Below are 13,929 nucleotides of genomic sequence, written 5' to 3'. Positions count from 1 at the left end.
ACGATACATGAATCGAAATTCATGATTTCTCGAATACTTTTTTTTTTTAGTTTCTTTAGAACCTGTATCGAGCTGTCAAATCTGCAACATGGAGTTAAACTTTCTGTGAAGTTGCTGTGAAGTTGTCCATGGCACTTTGAATAGTTTAACCCCATGTTGCACGCACACACTCTCACTTTTAATTTCTCGATATTCAGACCTTAGATCTTTCCTCATTAAGGGGTTACATACATGTAAATCGGCAAAAATGTCAGAGGCTGGTATGAGCACAAATTAATTTTTTTTTTAAATCTTTTTTCTTTGCTGAGATATAGTTATTTGAAGTTAGCAGTTTAAAAAAAACGGGTGCCACGATATCTCAACACTGCTTTGACCAAATCGGCTCAACATTTTGGTGAAGACTAGTTAAACCGACCCTGTGTGCATGACGAAGGCCGATTTTCAAAAACTTAATTTAAAAAAAGATAAAAATATTTTTATGTTTTCATCGATAGTTTTTGATTTTTGTATTTTTTTAAAAAGAAAAATTTCAAAATCGGGCTTCGCCATGCACACGGATTATGTCTTGGGAGTCTTCACCCCAAATTTCAGCCAATTTGGTCTATCTCATCTCGAGATATTGTGGCACCCGTAAATAAACTCGTTGTTTAGAGAAAAACGTTCACAAAGTTTGACAGTTCGCTTTGCGCATGGCAAAATTGTGAACTTAAATCGTCTCTTACTCATTTTAGTCACGAAATATCTTCATGAAACTTTCAGGAGCGATTGAAAATTATTTTTTTAGTGGATTCCGTGAATTTTCTGTGATATGAAATTTGTGTTTTTCTACATGTATTAATAATTTCGAGAAAAATTAGAATCCTGCGCTCCAATTAATCGCCGCAGAAAGATATCGTCGCAATGGAAATGTATAGATGAGAGAGTAGGCTTAGAAAAAATCAAAGTAAAGTTGTCTGTCAATTTGAGAAAATCGTGATAATGCGTACGAGTTATTTAAGTTGAATTCCTAAATCAAACAATTTTTCAGAAGTATTTTTTGTAGAAATGGTGACGGCGGCTGCGACATCGTCCGGAATGGCCGGAACGACGACGTTGGCTGGCCAATCCGAGGGTGGACGAAGCAACTGTTGAAGTGACAGAGTTGTCGGTGCGGACATGCGACGGCTACCCCGGGACCTACTGTGGACAGCGGTGTCCGTGCTATGCCGTTTCCAAGTCCTGTTTGGACTCGTTGGAGTGTCGGGGATGTTGGAACCTGCATCGGGTCGACGGCAGGAAGGTGAATTGGAGGGCATACATAATTTTTTAAAGAAATTCTTTAAAACATCTCGATTTTTCCAGGTCCGCCCTCACATTCCAGAGCTACAGAACCTAGAGATCAACCTGCACAACGCAACGGCAAGCGAGGCGCTCTCCATAGCCACGACCATCGTACTGGCGCCCTAATCCACCAGCGACGTAAACCCGGTTGTCGGTTCCGGCCCGGGAGGTGGTCAAAATCTACGACAAGCTTACTTACAAAAAAACAAATTGAATGTGATGTGAACTGTGAAGAGAACAAAATTTAAACGAAATAAAAGAAAAAACTAACTTGTTTATTACTAAATGAACCGCGTGCGTGGATAATTTTACTAAAAAGTTAAGTGTATTCTCACGAGCTGAGATTCAAGCATCTCTCTCATAAAATTTGTAAAGGCCTTGAAAATAATTTTGTTTGAAAGGTTTTGCTCGCATTTTTTACTTTCAAAATTCTCATTAACTGTCTGGCTGAAGATTACGAAGAAATCAACTACGTACACCAAAGAACTTAACCGAAAGCTTAGATTAATTGTGTGACTTGAAGAGCCATGATTCCTGAACCGACCCAGTTGAAGATCGCAAAAAAACCGGACCAGGACATCGCGCGGATCAACCGGGTGTGACCCATTTGACGGTGTGCAATTGCCTTCTTCACACAGAAATTCTAACTGCCTTAATTCTGGGAAGTAGCACCATGTCAAACCACCATATTCGAATCAATAGAATATCAATAAAAGAAAGTAGTTCAATTTCAATTAATATTCATATTTTTCGTTAAAATAACTTGCTGCCAGAAATAAACCCACTCAAAAAACAAAATGATACAATTGAGCTGAAAATTTTAAGGTGAGCTGTCAGAACGCCAAAATCAACAAGATTGCTAGGATCAATTGAAAAAACTCTTGCGCTCGTATCTTTGAGACCCATACAAGAAAATCACCAAAACTGATATTTTCTCAATACGCGCAATATGTAACCCCTTAATTACAAATGTAAAAACAATGTTGGATGGATTTTTTTTTATCAATTGTATTTGACATTACGTAATTTAATCAAAATATCCAAACACGGAACCAAACATGACTTTCTACCCAAACTGCTGATCCAACTGCTCACTGATCGGCTTCGTAAAGTTAGTATTGCGCTTTCTCGAGGAATTACTTCTCGCCCCGAAGCTCCAGAACGTCATCATGTCGTCGGTCTTGTACAGATTGTACTGCGGCTCGCTGCCGGTGTCCTTGGCCATGTAATAGTCGGGACGCTTTCGCAGCGGGGCCCGTTCCTCCTCCTGCCGACGGATCACCTCGTACCGTTCCCGGGCCTGCTTGATGACCAGCTGGGTGGCCTTCTTGCGGAACTCCTCCCGGAGAAGCTCCCTGCGGGAGGCTGAAAGTGGTCACTTGCGTCACTTAGGTATTTGAAAATCGAGAGTTGAATTCCACTTACGAGGCTTTTTGTCGGATTCAGGACCGGCAAACTTTTCGTCGTATTCCGAGGGTGGCAGCGGAGAATCGTCTTCCTCGTCTTCATCCTTCCGGAAGGGATAATTTACGGAAAGGCAATTCTTACGAGCCGATTGAATATTTCCAGCGATTGGTAACATTTTTGAACTGCTTTCGCTAGCACCCGATATGACAGAATGTTAGACAGAATAACAATCCGACGTTTTCAAACAATGGTAACTTGGACGTTGTTACGGACAGTGTTTTGAGTTGAACAAGGCCGCCACGAGACATTGCTGTTGGATCGATATCGGCCTAACAACCAAGTCTTTGATGAGTCTAGAGCAACACGAGAAAAGGGCGGATAAGCATTTTGTCAGCTGAAACTATTTTGCAAATTCTGAGACAGTAAGTGTATAACAATAGCTGGCCTCCAACGGTTAAATAGTTACCTGTTGTTCCAGAATTTGCAAAATAGTCCTAGCTGTCAAAATGCTTATGCGCCCTTTTTAAATGTTGCTTTAGGAGTGATGTGGTGTTTTGTTCGCATAAATGTCTCAAATTTTTCAAAATTAATTTATTTTTTTAAACTTATTATCTGTTTTTATTTCCATATTTAACTTAAACTAAATTTTTAAGGAGGAGCGGCCGTGGCTGACTGGTTACGGTGTTCGCTTTGTAAGCGAATGGTTCTGGGTTCGATTCCCATCTGCTCCCAACGAGAAAGTTAAGAACACATAAATTTAGATTAGAAAAAAATTAAATTTGAAATGATGAATATGAACGAAAAATCAAAGTCGCTCAAGGCGGGGTTCGATCCTCCGTCCTTTGGATTGGTAAGCAAAAATGCTAACCACTAGGCCATGACGACTTGGTGAGCTTGGACTGGAATTAGGAATACTGTTACAGAGAGCGAGTTGTGGCGCTATAACCACGGCAAATAGTGTCCAGGGCATTCGTGGAAATACAATGTCCCATCCCAGAGGGTCCCGGAGTACCAAACCTTCTTAGCATGGTGCTCCCAACGAATACAACCAAAAATCTCGGAGCGTATGGTGGTGTGTCCCCACGCTTCTTCCTTCCCTGTCGATTCAGAATTGTGTTGTTGTTCGAACACTCTGTGCTCAAACTCAACCCAATTACGAGTCATCTCTGCGATACGGCTTTACGCAGTAGGCCTGGCCGGTTTAACGCTTGTGATGTTTCAATGCATTCCGATGCAATGGCGCACTACAAATGTTAATAAATGACAAGAAGAGTGCTAGGCGTCATCTAACCTAAGGCACTCTCCAGGATCCCTTCGAAAGATTGGCTGCGCTAGGGTCTGATTAGATTAGATTAGATTAGATTAGATATTTAACTTAAACTTAATTCAAAATGATGGCAGAGGGTTAACTCTGATCCCCCTTGATCCTAGCGAAGACTCGTCCAACCCGTCCAAGGAGGAGGCCGCTCTGAATCGATTTAAATGCAAATTTAGGTCGCGGCCACCACTTTACCATATTCCTACGGCTGCCGCGATAAAGCCAATCCTGCACCACGTGGTACGATCCTCTCTGCTTTGGCCAGTTTGGTGCGCGCGGAGGTGCGATCGTGATTGATGTCCAAAAAAGCGAAACCCTTCGGATGCAGCTGCAACTGGCTGTCAGAAATGCTCCAGCGATCAACGCCGCGACTCAAAGTGGATGAGAGGAAAGTATTTATCATTTTTATTAACACCTCTTTCCAGAGAGCGTCCGAGGCATTGTCTTCAAGCCGCCACACGAGATCAGTCTCGCGCAAACAAGGCTTGAATTGATGGATGCGGCGAGGATGATCTATTATAATAATTATTACTGTAAACTGCGCTGATCGTTGATCAAGTTGAGACAGTTTCACAATAACCGGCTGATTGGTGCACGTGAAGGGGGCCTACGGGCGTTCAGCCATAATGGCGGTCGCCGAACTTGATCGCAGCAAGCTGTCATAATCGAATTTAACAGTTATTACACATCCAATTACACCGGCAAGGTAATTAGCCATAATTCGTTTACGAGGTCACGTGCTACCAAGTGATAACAACCGATCTTATCAAAAGGTACATATAATTAGGAGGGGCTCCGGTGATGATCCAGGTGCCGCGCCTAAAGTGTCACTTAATGCGTACATTCCCGGGATGGTGATTGATTACTCCTGCGAGAGGTGATCGCTGCCGAAAGAGTCGGTTTCGGGGCGCGTACTTGCACGTGGAAGGTAGTAGGCCGTGGCATAATAATTAATGAGCTGAATTTTTAAACGGCCTCCTGCGGTGACCGCAAGTGACACCAAGTGGTTCGAACTCGGGAGAAATTGGGAGAAAGGTTGGCCAAATTGGGGGGTTCGTGGAACCTCCGGAGGACACTGCACTTATGAATATCAGGGACGATCCCACTTGGAACACGTGTTGGAGGTAATCGAGACCGGTCCATGTTCTTTACAGAAGAGGGACATTTTGGGTAAAAGTTGCAATTTTTGTTCTTTTTAATCTTTTGACAGCTTCAAAATACAGCCAAATTGACAGCAAGTTGTTATCAAGTCAAACAAATCAACATTTACCTCTTTCCCAAAGAAAACCTGCAAAAAAATGGGCAATCTAGGCCAAGGTGGTGGTGGTCACTCCCTGCGGTCCTCCAACGCCATCTGGCCGACGACCGAACAGCACAAAGCGGGCAAAAATGATGGGGTCAATAATGATTTAATGGGTGTTCTGGGCAGTTTAAGGGCGCAATGAGTGCCGGCACGTTCTTGTGCAGAATTCCAATTAGCTTGCTTAAAATCCAGTGCTGCGGTCTTTTTGTTTTTGGGTAACGGGATTTTAAATTTAATAAAGTAAATTGAAGTTATTATGTCGTGACGAATTTCAAGGGAACAATTTGGGAAGTATTTTTTTTTTATATAATTCAGATTTTCAATAACCTCTAAATCTTACGGTCTCAAAACATCTCAGCCTCGGCTCTGATTCCGGTTTCACTGTGATAAATCTTACTAGTTAACCCCTCTGCCAGCAAAACGAGTAACTTTAACAGGAAGTGTCACATTTGCCCTGTACACGCATAATTTTACTTTTGAACACCCCAAAAAAGGAACTCTGGCTGTCAACCAGAGATTGGGTCAATAGGGTGTAATATCAAAATCGATTTTCCAGCACAGCAATTTTTCAGTTCCTTTTGGGGTCCTAAACAACTCCCCAAAGTTTGGGAACGATTGGTTTAGTCCTCACTTTGCGCAAAGCGATTCAATTTTCTATATAAATTTGTATGGGAAAAACCATTTTTTTGGATTTTGATATTTATAAAATCCACGTTTCACGCTGTACTAAAACCGGATTCATATTCGGATGCTCTGGAAGGTGCTCTACAACTTTCCCGAAGAGAGTATGGTGCTAGCTTGTCCCTGAAAGAAGATACAGCGTCCTCAAAACTCGTCTAAAACGTGATTTTCGAGCAAAAAACACGTTTTAGACGAGTTTCGAACACGCTGTATCTTTTTTTAGGAGCAAGTTAGCACCATACTCTCTTCGGGAAAGTTGTAGAGCACCTTCCAGAGCATCCGAATATGAATCCGGTTTTAGTACAGCGTGAAACGTGGATTTTATAAATATCAAAATCCACAAAAGTTGTTTTTCCCATACAAATTTATATGGAAAATTGAATCGCTTTGCGCAAAGTGAGGACTAAACCAATCGATCCCAAACTTTGGGGAGTTGTTTAGGACCCCAAAAGGAACTTAAAAATTGCTGTGCTTGCTAAATTTGGACAACTTTATTTTATTTCCATACAACCATATTACACCCTATTGGGTCAACTGTTTGCTGCCATCATAAATTGTCACTCGGCTTGTCAGAGACCTTCAGACTGAGCCCTACTGCTAACAAGTGAGACATGCAAGTTTGTTATTCCACAAATCTTGGATAAGCAACACGATCTCGGGTTGCGACCATTTCCTAAAGCCGTTTACTGCGCACACACATCAGAGACCCTAATGTTTGCGGAGAAATTTCCGAAAGAACTACACAATCACCCTCGTGGAAACAATCCAAACTTTCGTCGAACGATTAGGTAATTGGATATGCGGTTCTGAGATTTTCTTCCACATTGTGTTGTTGATGTTTTTTTTGCTCCTCAACCCGAAGATCCATTCTTGCGAGACAGAGTGTCGTCATCTCAGCACGTGGTCCTCCGCCGTCGTGGCCACTTGTCGCCAGCAACATGTGCGCAGGGGTCGGATTTCCTAGAAAACTGATTCCCTGGGTTGGTTGGAGGAACATGTGTGCTGAGTGTCTCGCGACACGACTTGCATCCGAAGCGCTGCTAACAAAGTGAAGTCGTTTGTTTTGATTTGTCTTTTTGAGCAGTGCAACGGGTGTGAAGCCCTGGGGAGATTTTCGACGAACAGCGCGGAAAGTTTGTTATTTTTTAGACATTGAATGGTTCAATGATTGAACGCGACATGAAAATGTTGACGGTTTCAAAACTCATTTCTAGGGTATATGACCCTATTTTAGACCTTGTGCCTATTTTGGACCTATTTCCATTAATCAAGTTAATTCAGGATTTTAAAGTAGGAATTTACTGAATTCAACGAACAGAAAGTGTAAGCAGGATCGTTTTGTAGCTTACCTCTTCCAAAAATGTGAACATTTTTGATTATTTCCGCTTTTTCAGCCACTTTTCCAATGCCAGTCGTATATCCTACCATTTTCCTAGCATATAGATTAGGTCAAAAAAATTTGGCCTCGTTGCTTATCTGTTTTGCACTGACACCAAGCTTTTTCCTCCGGTTTCCGAGCAATGTAACTGTTGTTTATTGTTGTTGTTTATAATTTCGTCACTAAACCATTTAAATAACTAGGGGAAATATGCCCATTTTAGGCCTAATAAGCGGTCGTATTTGAATGATGCTGGATAATCTGGATTGTTCCTTGAAATTCACTAAAACCAAGTACACCAACGATTAGAGCAACTTTTTGTGAACATTTCTGTTTATTTTCACGTTTATTAAAAGTTATGCTATTCCTTTTACAAGCATTTAAAAAAAAATATTTCAAAAATGCATTCTTATCAGTCGAGTACATTTGGCCACGCCCATTTTTCTATTTTCAGCTTAGTTCTTTTTTCTTCCAGCGCTCTTTTGGGTCTGCTTAGTGCTGCCAAAATTGATGAAATTTTAAGCGAACACTCACGAAAAGTAGCATTTATAGCAAAAGTTTCCTGGCAGCACTTGCTCACTCCAACAGGCGCTGCACCAGCATGTTGGTGGTGTTGGTGGCCACCCTTTGTTCTTTATTTGCTTTCACTTCTCTCTCGGTTTTCTTCAGCCTTCGATTGGAAAGGGTCTTCAAAATTAAAACGTCAAAAGACTTGGCGCGTTTGTTTTTTTGATGGCGCTTGCTAATTATTTACATGTTTCGGGATTATTTTTCAAGTGAGTGACTAACTAATGTGCAAAAGAACATGTTGCCGGTAGTTGGAAGCAATTTTATATCTTAAGCGCTTTGAAATGGCGACTTTCGTTAAGCAGTTAACCTCTGATCTTGCGTGTGGATGTGTGTGCCACCAAAATGATGAGAAATGGTCTCGCAAAATAGAAATTATGATCAAAAGTGCATTAAATTTGATCTTTTTGGCCAGTTAATGGCATAAATTTGCGTGCTTACTCGAGGCGGTGCTGTTGCTGGTAAGAAGGAGAAACGCAAAAAATTACCCTAAAACAAGTCCAAACTCAAAATATGAGATTTTTAGGTAAAAATTAAGTACCAAAAAGACCGGTGCGTACCTTCGCACCTCCTATCATATCTAACTTACTCTACGATTGCTACGTCGTCTCAACGTCTCAACGTCTCAACCATCTTTCTTCTATCGGCTCCCCTACCACTAAAATGTTATGCTAAAGATCTTCTGTAATTATTCTTAGCCTTAAGAAAGCTATAATTACAAAATCCGACCCGGTCCTAACTAGATCCCTGTACAGAAAAGGTTCGCATACAAAATATTTGTGAAAAAACCTCATTCTATGCTCTAATGCCTGTATAATAATTTTTAAGAATAAGCAAATTGGAAAATAGAACAGGGACCTCCTAAATATGCGAAAGTTTCCCATACAAATCAATCAAAACACGTTTTCAAATGCAAATCTAAAGTTTTTTTTTAAAAGGTCTTATAAACTATTGTCTTTCATATGTTTATAGGACCTATTAAAAAAAACTCTAGAAATATATTGTTACATCGAAATAATTTAATATCTGAAATTAATATTTTCTGATTTATAATCTAGAATAGGCCCTTTGATTTATCAAACTGAGTATTTTTAAGTGTGCGTGTTGCCGCCGCACACCGCAGTTCGAGTTGTCAAAATTTCAACCAATCAGAGTGTGGGTCCAAAATATGTACTGCGATGGCTCTTAAATACATTCAATAAGGCCATAATGCACCCAAATCATATACCCTATTTAGAATTTTATTTTCAAATAAAACCATGATTGAGTTTGATTTTGAAACAAAGTTTGTATCATAACACTCCCAAACTTGAGCAGTCAAATCCTGTGACGAATTTTTCAGAACCAATAAAAAAAAATCAGTCAATCAGTTTTGAGCTCATAGAAATGTGTGCATCTGAACACAACAAACTAATTGTGTGAACCGAGATTCAAACTTTTGCACTTTGGGTGAGAGTCTGACTCTTTACCAATGTACTACGAGAGAGGCGAGGCAGATCGCAAACGTGCTCTTCGCCGTTGACTTTTCATTAGAATGGCTCGAGATGGTTGATTTTTCAGAACATGTTTTTTTGTTGCCTTTTAGGCCCCTAAACATCTCCCCGAAATTTGGGAGCGATTTGTTGCGTCCACATTTTGCGCATTGCATTTCAACTTTGTATGGGAATTGTTGATTTTTATCATTTTCATTAATTTTCCACTAAATTTTTCAAACCAGCTAAATAGCGTTAAAATTGAGAAAAAAAAAATTTCCCGAGAAAAGTATTGTGCTATCTTGCTCCTGTCAAAAGATACAGCGTGCTCAAAACTGGTCTAAAACGTGATTTCCGAGCAAAAAACACGTTTTAGACCAGTTTTGAGGACGCTGTACACAGAAAAAAAAATGATGGTAATATTCATCAGGAAATGGTGACAGATTTTGTGGCAAAATAAATGATAAATTTTACCCCAGAAAATGATGAATTTTCATCAGTTTTTGATGAATATTCATCAGGTTTACATTTTTACACATTTTTTATGTAATATTACACAAATAAAGAGGTAATATTCAACCTACCAAATTTTCAACATTCCAAAATTCAACTTTTTTTTTCTGTGTATCTTTTGACAGGAGCAAGGTAGCACAATACATTCTTCGGGAAAGTTTTAGAGAGTTTTCTCAATTTTAACGCTATTGTGTAGGTTTGAAAAAAATAGTGACAATAAAAATGTAGAAAAGAGGGTTTTCCCATAAAAATTCCCATACAAAATTGAAATGCCATGCGCAAAGTCTGAACGCAACCACACAGAAAAAAAAATTATGGTAATATTCATCAGGAAATGGTGACAGATTTTGTGGCAAAAAAAATGATTAATTTTACCCCAGAAAATGATGAATTTTCATCAGTTTTTGATGAATATTCATCAGGTTCACATTTTTACACATATTTTGTGTAATATTACTCATAAAAAGAGGTAATATTCAACCTACCAAATTTTCAACATTCCAAAATTCAACTTTTTTTTACTGTGCAATCGCTCTCAAATTTTGGGGAGTTGTTTAGAGACCAAAAGCGATCAAAAACTTTGTTCTAGTTTGATTTGATCATCTATCTTCTTCTTCTTTAAATATAAAAAAAATCGACGGTTTTATTCGAACGCGAGTCATAATAACGAAAACGTGAATCGTTGATAACGGAAAGTCGGATCGGAGCGCTCTTTATTGCGTTGGGTTCGTATAAGCCCAAGGAATTGCAGTGAAGTTTGGTTTGGGTGTATCATTTCTCTTAACAAAACTGTTCTGCTTTCATTTTGTAACTTTCATCGCAGTACAAAAAAACTAGATAACAAACAGATCAATTCTTGCCCAACCAATAGTGTTTCAGCACCAGACTAACGGGTTGCTCGATGCACAAATAAACACAAAGTCCAATCAAATAGATACCAGCAAAGGATGGTACCATCCAAACCGGACTCGACCATGTCAGCTCCAGCGTGGGAGGGATCCAGTTCAGAACGATTCGTATCATGGGAATGTGCAGCACGTACACGGCGAAACTCAGTTTACCCATGCTGGTCATCGGTTTGGAGGCGAGAAAGGTGCGGATGGTGCCTTGAACAATATGAGTTAGTTTAAATCAATAGTCTAAACATTAAGAGTTAGATACCTGGAGAATTTTGGAAGCACTCGATAAGCGTTACACAAAAAGCGATAACACCTGCGTTTCGGTACAGGACGGTGTGGATTATGGTCAACCAGGATGAACGGGGAATCTCGTAGCGGTAGAAAACGAACGTTGGAAGGTATGCAAGAGCTAGCAGTGGGACGCGAGCTCGTTTAATAATGTTGTAAATCTGAAAAATTATGGGAACTTCTTTAATGTCCTTCAACAAGCTTAGTAAAAGTACCCAAAAATCGTCGAGGTTCAAATTATTGTGTCTGTTTTGGTGATAAACGTATCCGACTACCACTCCAGCTAAATAGCTAGTAATGTTGGAATAACTAGGCACGTACACATGTTTGATCCATAATTGGTACATATGCAGAAACTGAGCATCGCTAGAAAATAAAAGCGAATAATCATTGAGTTGTTTCAAGAATATTCCAGCAATACCTTAGCCTAAATGGAAGTGCTGACTCCAGCCCTAAAAGGTACACAATTCCAATAGGAATCACTAACCCAACAACAACACAACTGCTCAACAGATTTTTTGCGTGTTTGGGGTACCTCCAACAGGCTATCACGATCGCCAACGCTACAACGAATAACTGCAGATCAGCTGCTAAATACCAACCCTGCTGGTTGCATACTTGACCACCAAATGGTGGAAGATTGTTTAGAAATAGAACATTTATCCACCACTTCTTGCGGCATCGAGCTTGCTCTTGGATAAGCGCTTTGTATCCAACAGGACCCACGTGCACTTCCGGAAGGTCTGGAATTACGATCGATACTAACATAAAGAAAAAGTACACGGGAACAATACGGATTAGACGGGCTTTGATCTTGTTTCTGGCATATCGAAGGTCATAAATAGGATTATGATCGCCGTCTTTAAGCACGGAGATTGTGAGAAGAAGTCCACTGATTGCGAAGAATATCTGAACAAGGACAGCTGAACTCGTAACAATGTCTACCATAAAGAGATTCTTCACAACCTGAAATGCGTCATCAATACAACTTTCAAATTTTTAAAACATTCCAAAAGACTACCCACCTCCTCAATATACTCTGGATTCTTCAATGGGATCGCCACTATCAGTATCAAGTAGTGTATACTCATCACCAACAGACTTAGAATCACCCGAACTCCATCGATGTAACCAAAGTCCCGGTACAGGTCACTGCTAGACTGTTTCGTCAACAGAGTCCAATTGCGTCGCACTGAGAATGACGAAACAATTACGTGTCCTTCGAGCCGATCCTCGCCAAGCCAGTCAATTACGTTGGCATAGATCAGAAGGCTGGCCAACGCCAGAACGATTGCATAGAACGCTATTACTGACCAGCCTGGAGTGCTTCTCGACGTTCCTGGCACATCTTGGCAGTATTCGATTTCGGAGTAGGCCAGACGGTCAAAGTTGTAATCCCGTTTCAGACGGTTATTCACGCAAATGTTGATCAATTCGCTGTAGTTGACTTTGAACGGATCCAAATACTGATCCCAAAGGTCCGCCGGAACGATGTACTGAAAAACGAGGTTAAATTTCATTCAAAACACGCTGAATCAAACAATATTGCTCACCGTAAAATTGATTTCAAATTTTGGCTGAAACAAGCTTTGGCGATCTTCCTCGTCAAACTGTTCCAGTTCGCGTTGACATTCCTTGATGCAAATGCCCCAATCCAGTAGATTGCGTCTGAAATCAGTGGTGATCCGTGACGAGTCCTTTTGCAATTACAGTTTTTAAATTAATTGAGCTGAGATTGTCCGACTGATACTCACAAACGGATCGCGATCCTGCTTGAAGACTATCCTGACGAAACAATAAGCTCCCGTGTCGTGACATCCGTCATGGTCATCATATCTGTACAACGGAGGAATTATTCGGGAACATTCAACTAAACTGATTAGTCCCAGCAATAGCCATAGTTTTTCCATGATTTTCGCCAGCTGCTCCCGCAACAGTTGCACTCGAACTGACTCAATGTAGTGTGTGTAAATTGCAATTAGTTGGTGCGTTTGTTGATTTACTGCAGAGTTCAGGTGTCCAGAAACTAATCTATCTTGAATGGCAACAAATGGTCGTGATCGTGCTATCTTGTCGCACAAGCATTTTGGGCTCAAATCATTTAAGGTCGCCATTTTTTTTTAATTTATTTATTCGGATATTTTTTTTCCATGTACATTCATTCAGTTAAAATCATAAAATCATAAAATATTTTAGCTATCGCTATTCAGTGATTTCAAATGTAGTAGGTCCTACATGTACAAAAGGGAAAAGGGATACCTTAAAACTAACTTATAAACTATATAAAGAGTGGATCAATGCAGCTGAAGACTGCAATGATTTTTGTCGAAATGCATTAATTATCTTATTGGACATAACATCCAAAGTGTCAACTTCGGCTAATTGATGAAGTTCACTGGTTCTGAACCAGGGAGGAAGTTTCAGAATCATTTTCAGAATTTTGTTCTGAATCCTCTGAAGTTTTTTCTTCCTGGTTAAACAACAGCTTGTCCAGATCGGCACAGCATAAAGCATGGCATGCCTGAAAATTTGTTAATAAATTAACAGTTTATTCTTGAGATAAAGTCTAGAATTCCTGTTTATCAGTGGATACAAAAAAAAAAAAAAAAAAAAAAAAAACGGAATCGACGTAACACCTTATAATGTGGCCCTCTTAAACCTTACGGTTTCGTCAACGGTTCCAAAGGCGTGTATCGTTCTTTTTGCGACAAGACTCCACCTCCCGGGTCTCCTAAGTGTGAAGGTATGGCACGGGGAGAGGGCACCGAATACCTATAATTACA

General features: G+C 40.1%; 3 protein-coding genes across 5 annotated transcripts; 1 reads left to right on the top strand and 2 right to left on the bottom strand.

Moving 5' to 3' along the window:
• The first annotated feature begins 840 nt into the window (after positions 1 to 840).
• On the top strand, positions 841 to 1,599 carry LOC120427735 (uncharacterized). Of its 3 annotated transcripts, none has more exons than XR_005606954.2 (3): positions 841 to 982; positions 1,043 to 1,279; positions 1,342 to 1,588. XR_005606954.2 is itself a non-coding variant. In XM_039592644.2 (2 exons), exons 1-2 carry the CDS (start codon positions 1,156 to 1,158, stop codon positions 1,566 to 1,568), a joined length of 351 nt encoding a protein of 116 aa, XP_039448578.1. In that variant the 5' UTR covers positions 995 to 1,155; the 3' UTR covers positions 1,569 to 1,599. The 3 variants fall into 3 exon arrangements, 1 of the variants encoding a protein (XP_039448578.1); XR_005606955.2 differs by having other exon boundaries at positions 855 to 988; XM_039592644.2 differs by lacking the exon at positions 841 to 982 and having other exon boundaries at positions 995 to 1,279; positions 1,342 to 1,599.
• Positions 1,600 to 2,386: 787 nt separating this feature from the next.
• LOC120427733 (uncharacterized) lies at positions 2,387 to 3,026 on the bottom strand. The gene is made up of 2 exons (XM_039592641.2): positions 2,746 to 3,026; positions 2,387 to 2,685 (listed from the first exon to the last, which is right to left on the bottom strand). The coding sequence occupies exons 1-2, from the start codon at positions 2,900 to 2,902 to the stop codon at positions 2,387 to 2,389; spliced, it is 456 nt and encodes a 151-aa protein (XP_039448575.1). The 5' UTR covers positions 2,903 to 3,026.
• A 7,782-nt stretch (positions 3,027 to 10,808) lies between these two features.
• LOC120427732 (nose resistant to fluoxetine protein 6-like) lies at positions 10,809 to 13,132 on the bottom strand. The gene is made up of 6 exons (XM_052710303.1): positions 12,901 to 13,132; positions 12,700 to 12,843; positions 12,172 to 12,642; positions 11,568 to 12,112; positions 11,121 to 11,512; positions 10,809 to 11,065 (listed from the first exon to the last, which is right to left on the bottom strand). The coding sequence occupies exons 1-6, from the start codon at positions 13,054 to 13,056 to the stop codon at positions 10,809 to 10,811; spliced, it is 1,965 nt and encodes a 654-aa protein (XP_052566263.1). The 5' UTR covers positions 13,057 to 13,132.
• Positions 13,133 to 13,929: the final 797 nt, after the last annotated feature.

This window comes from Culex pipiens, chromosome 3, assembly GCF_016801865.2.
Source record: "Culex pipiens pallens isolate TS chromosome 3, TS_CPP_V2, whole genome shotgun sequence".
Lineage (NCBI taxonomy): Eukaryota > Metazoa > Arthropoda > Insecta > Diptera > Culicidae > Culex > Culex pipiens.
Note: the sequence above shows the minus strand (reverse complement) of the source record. Positions and strands in the feature narration are given on the sequence as shown.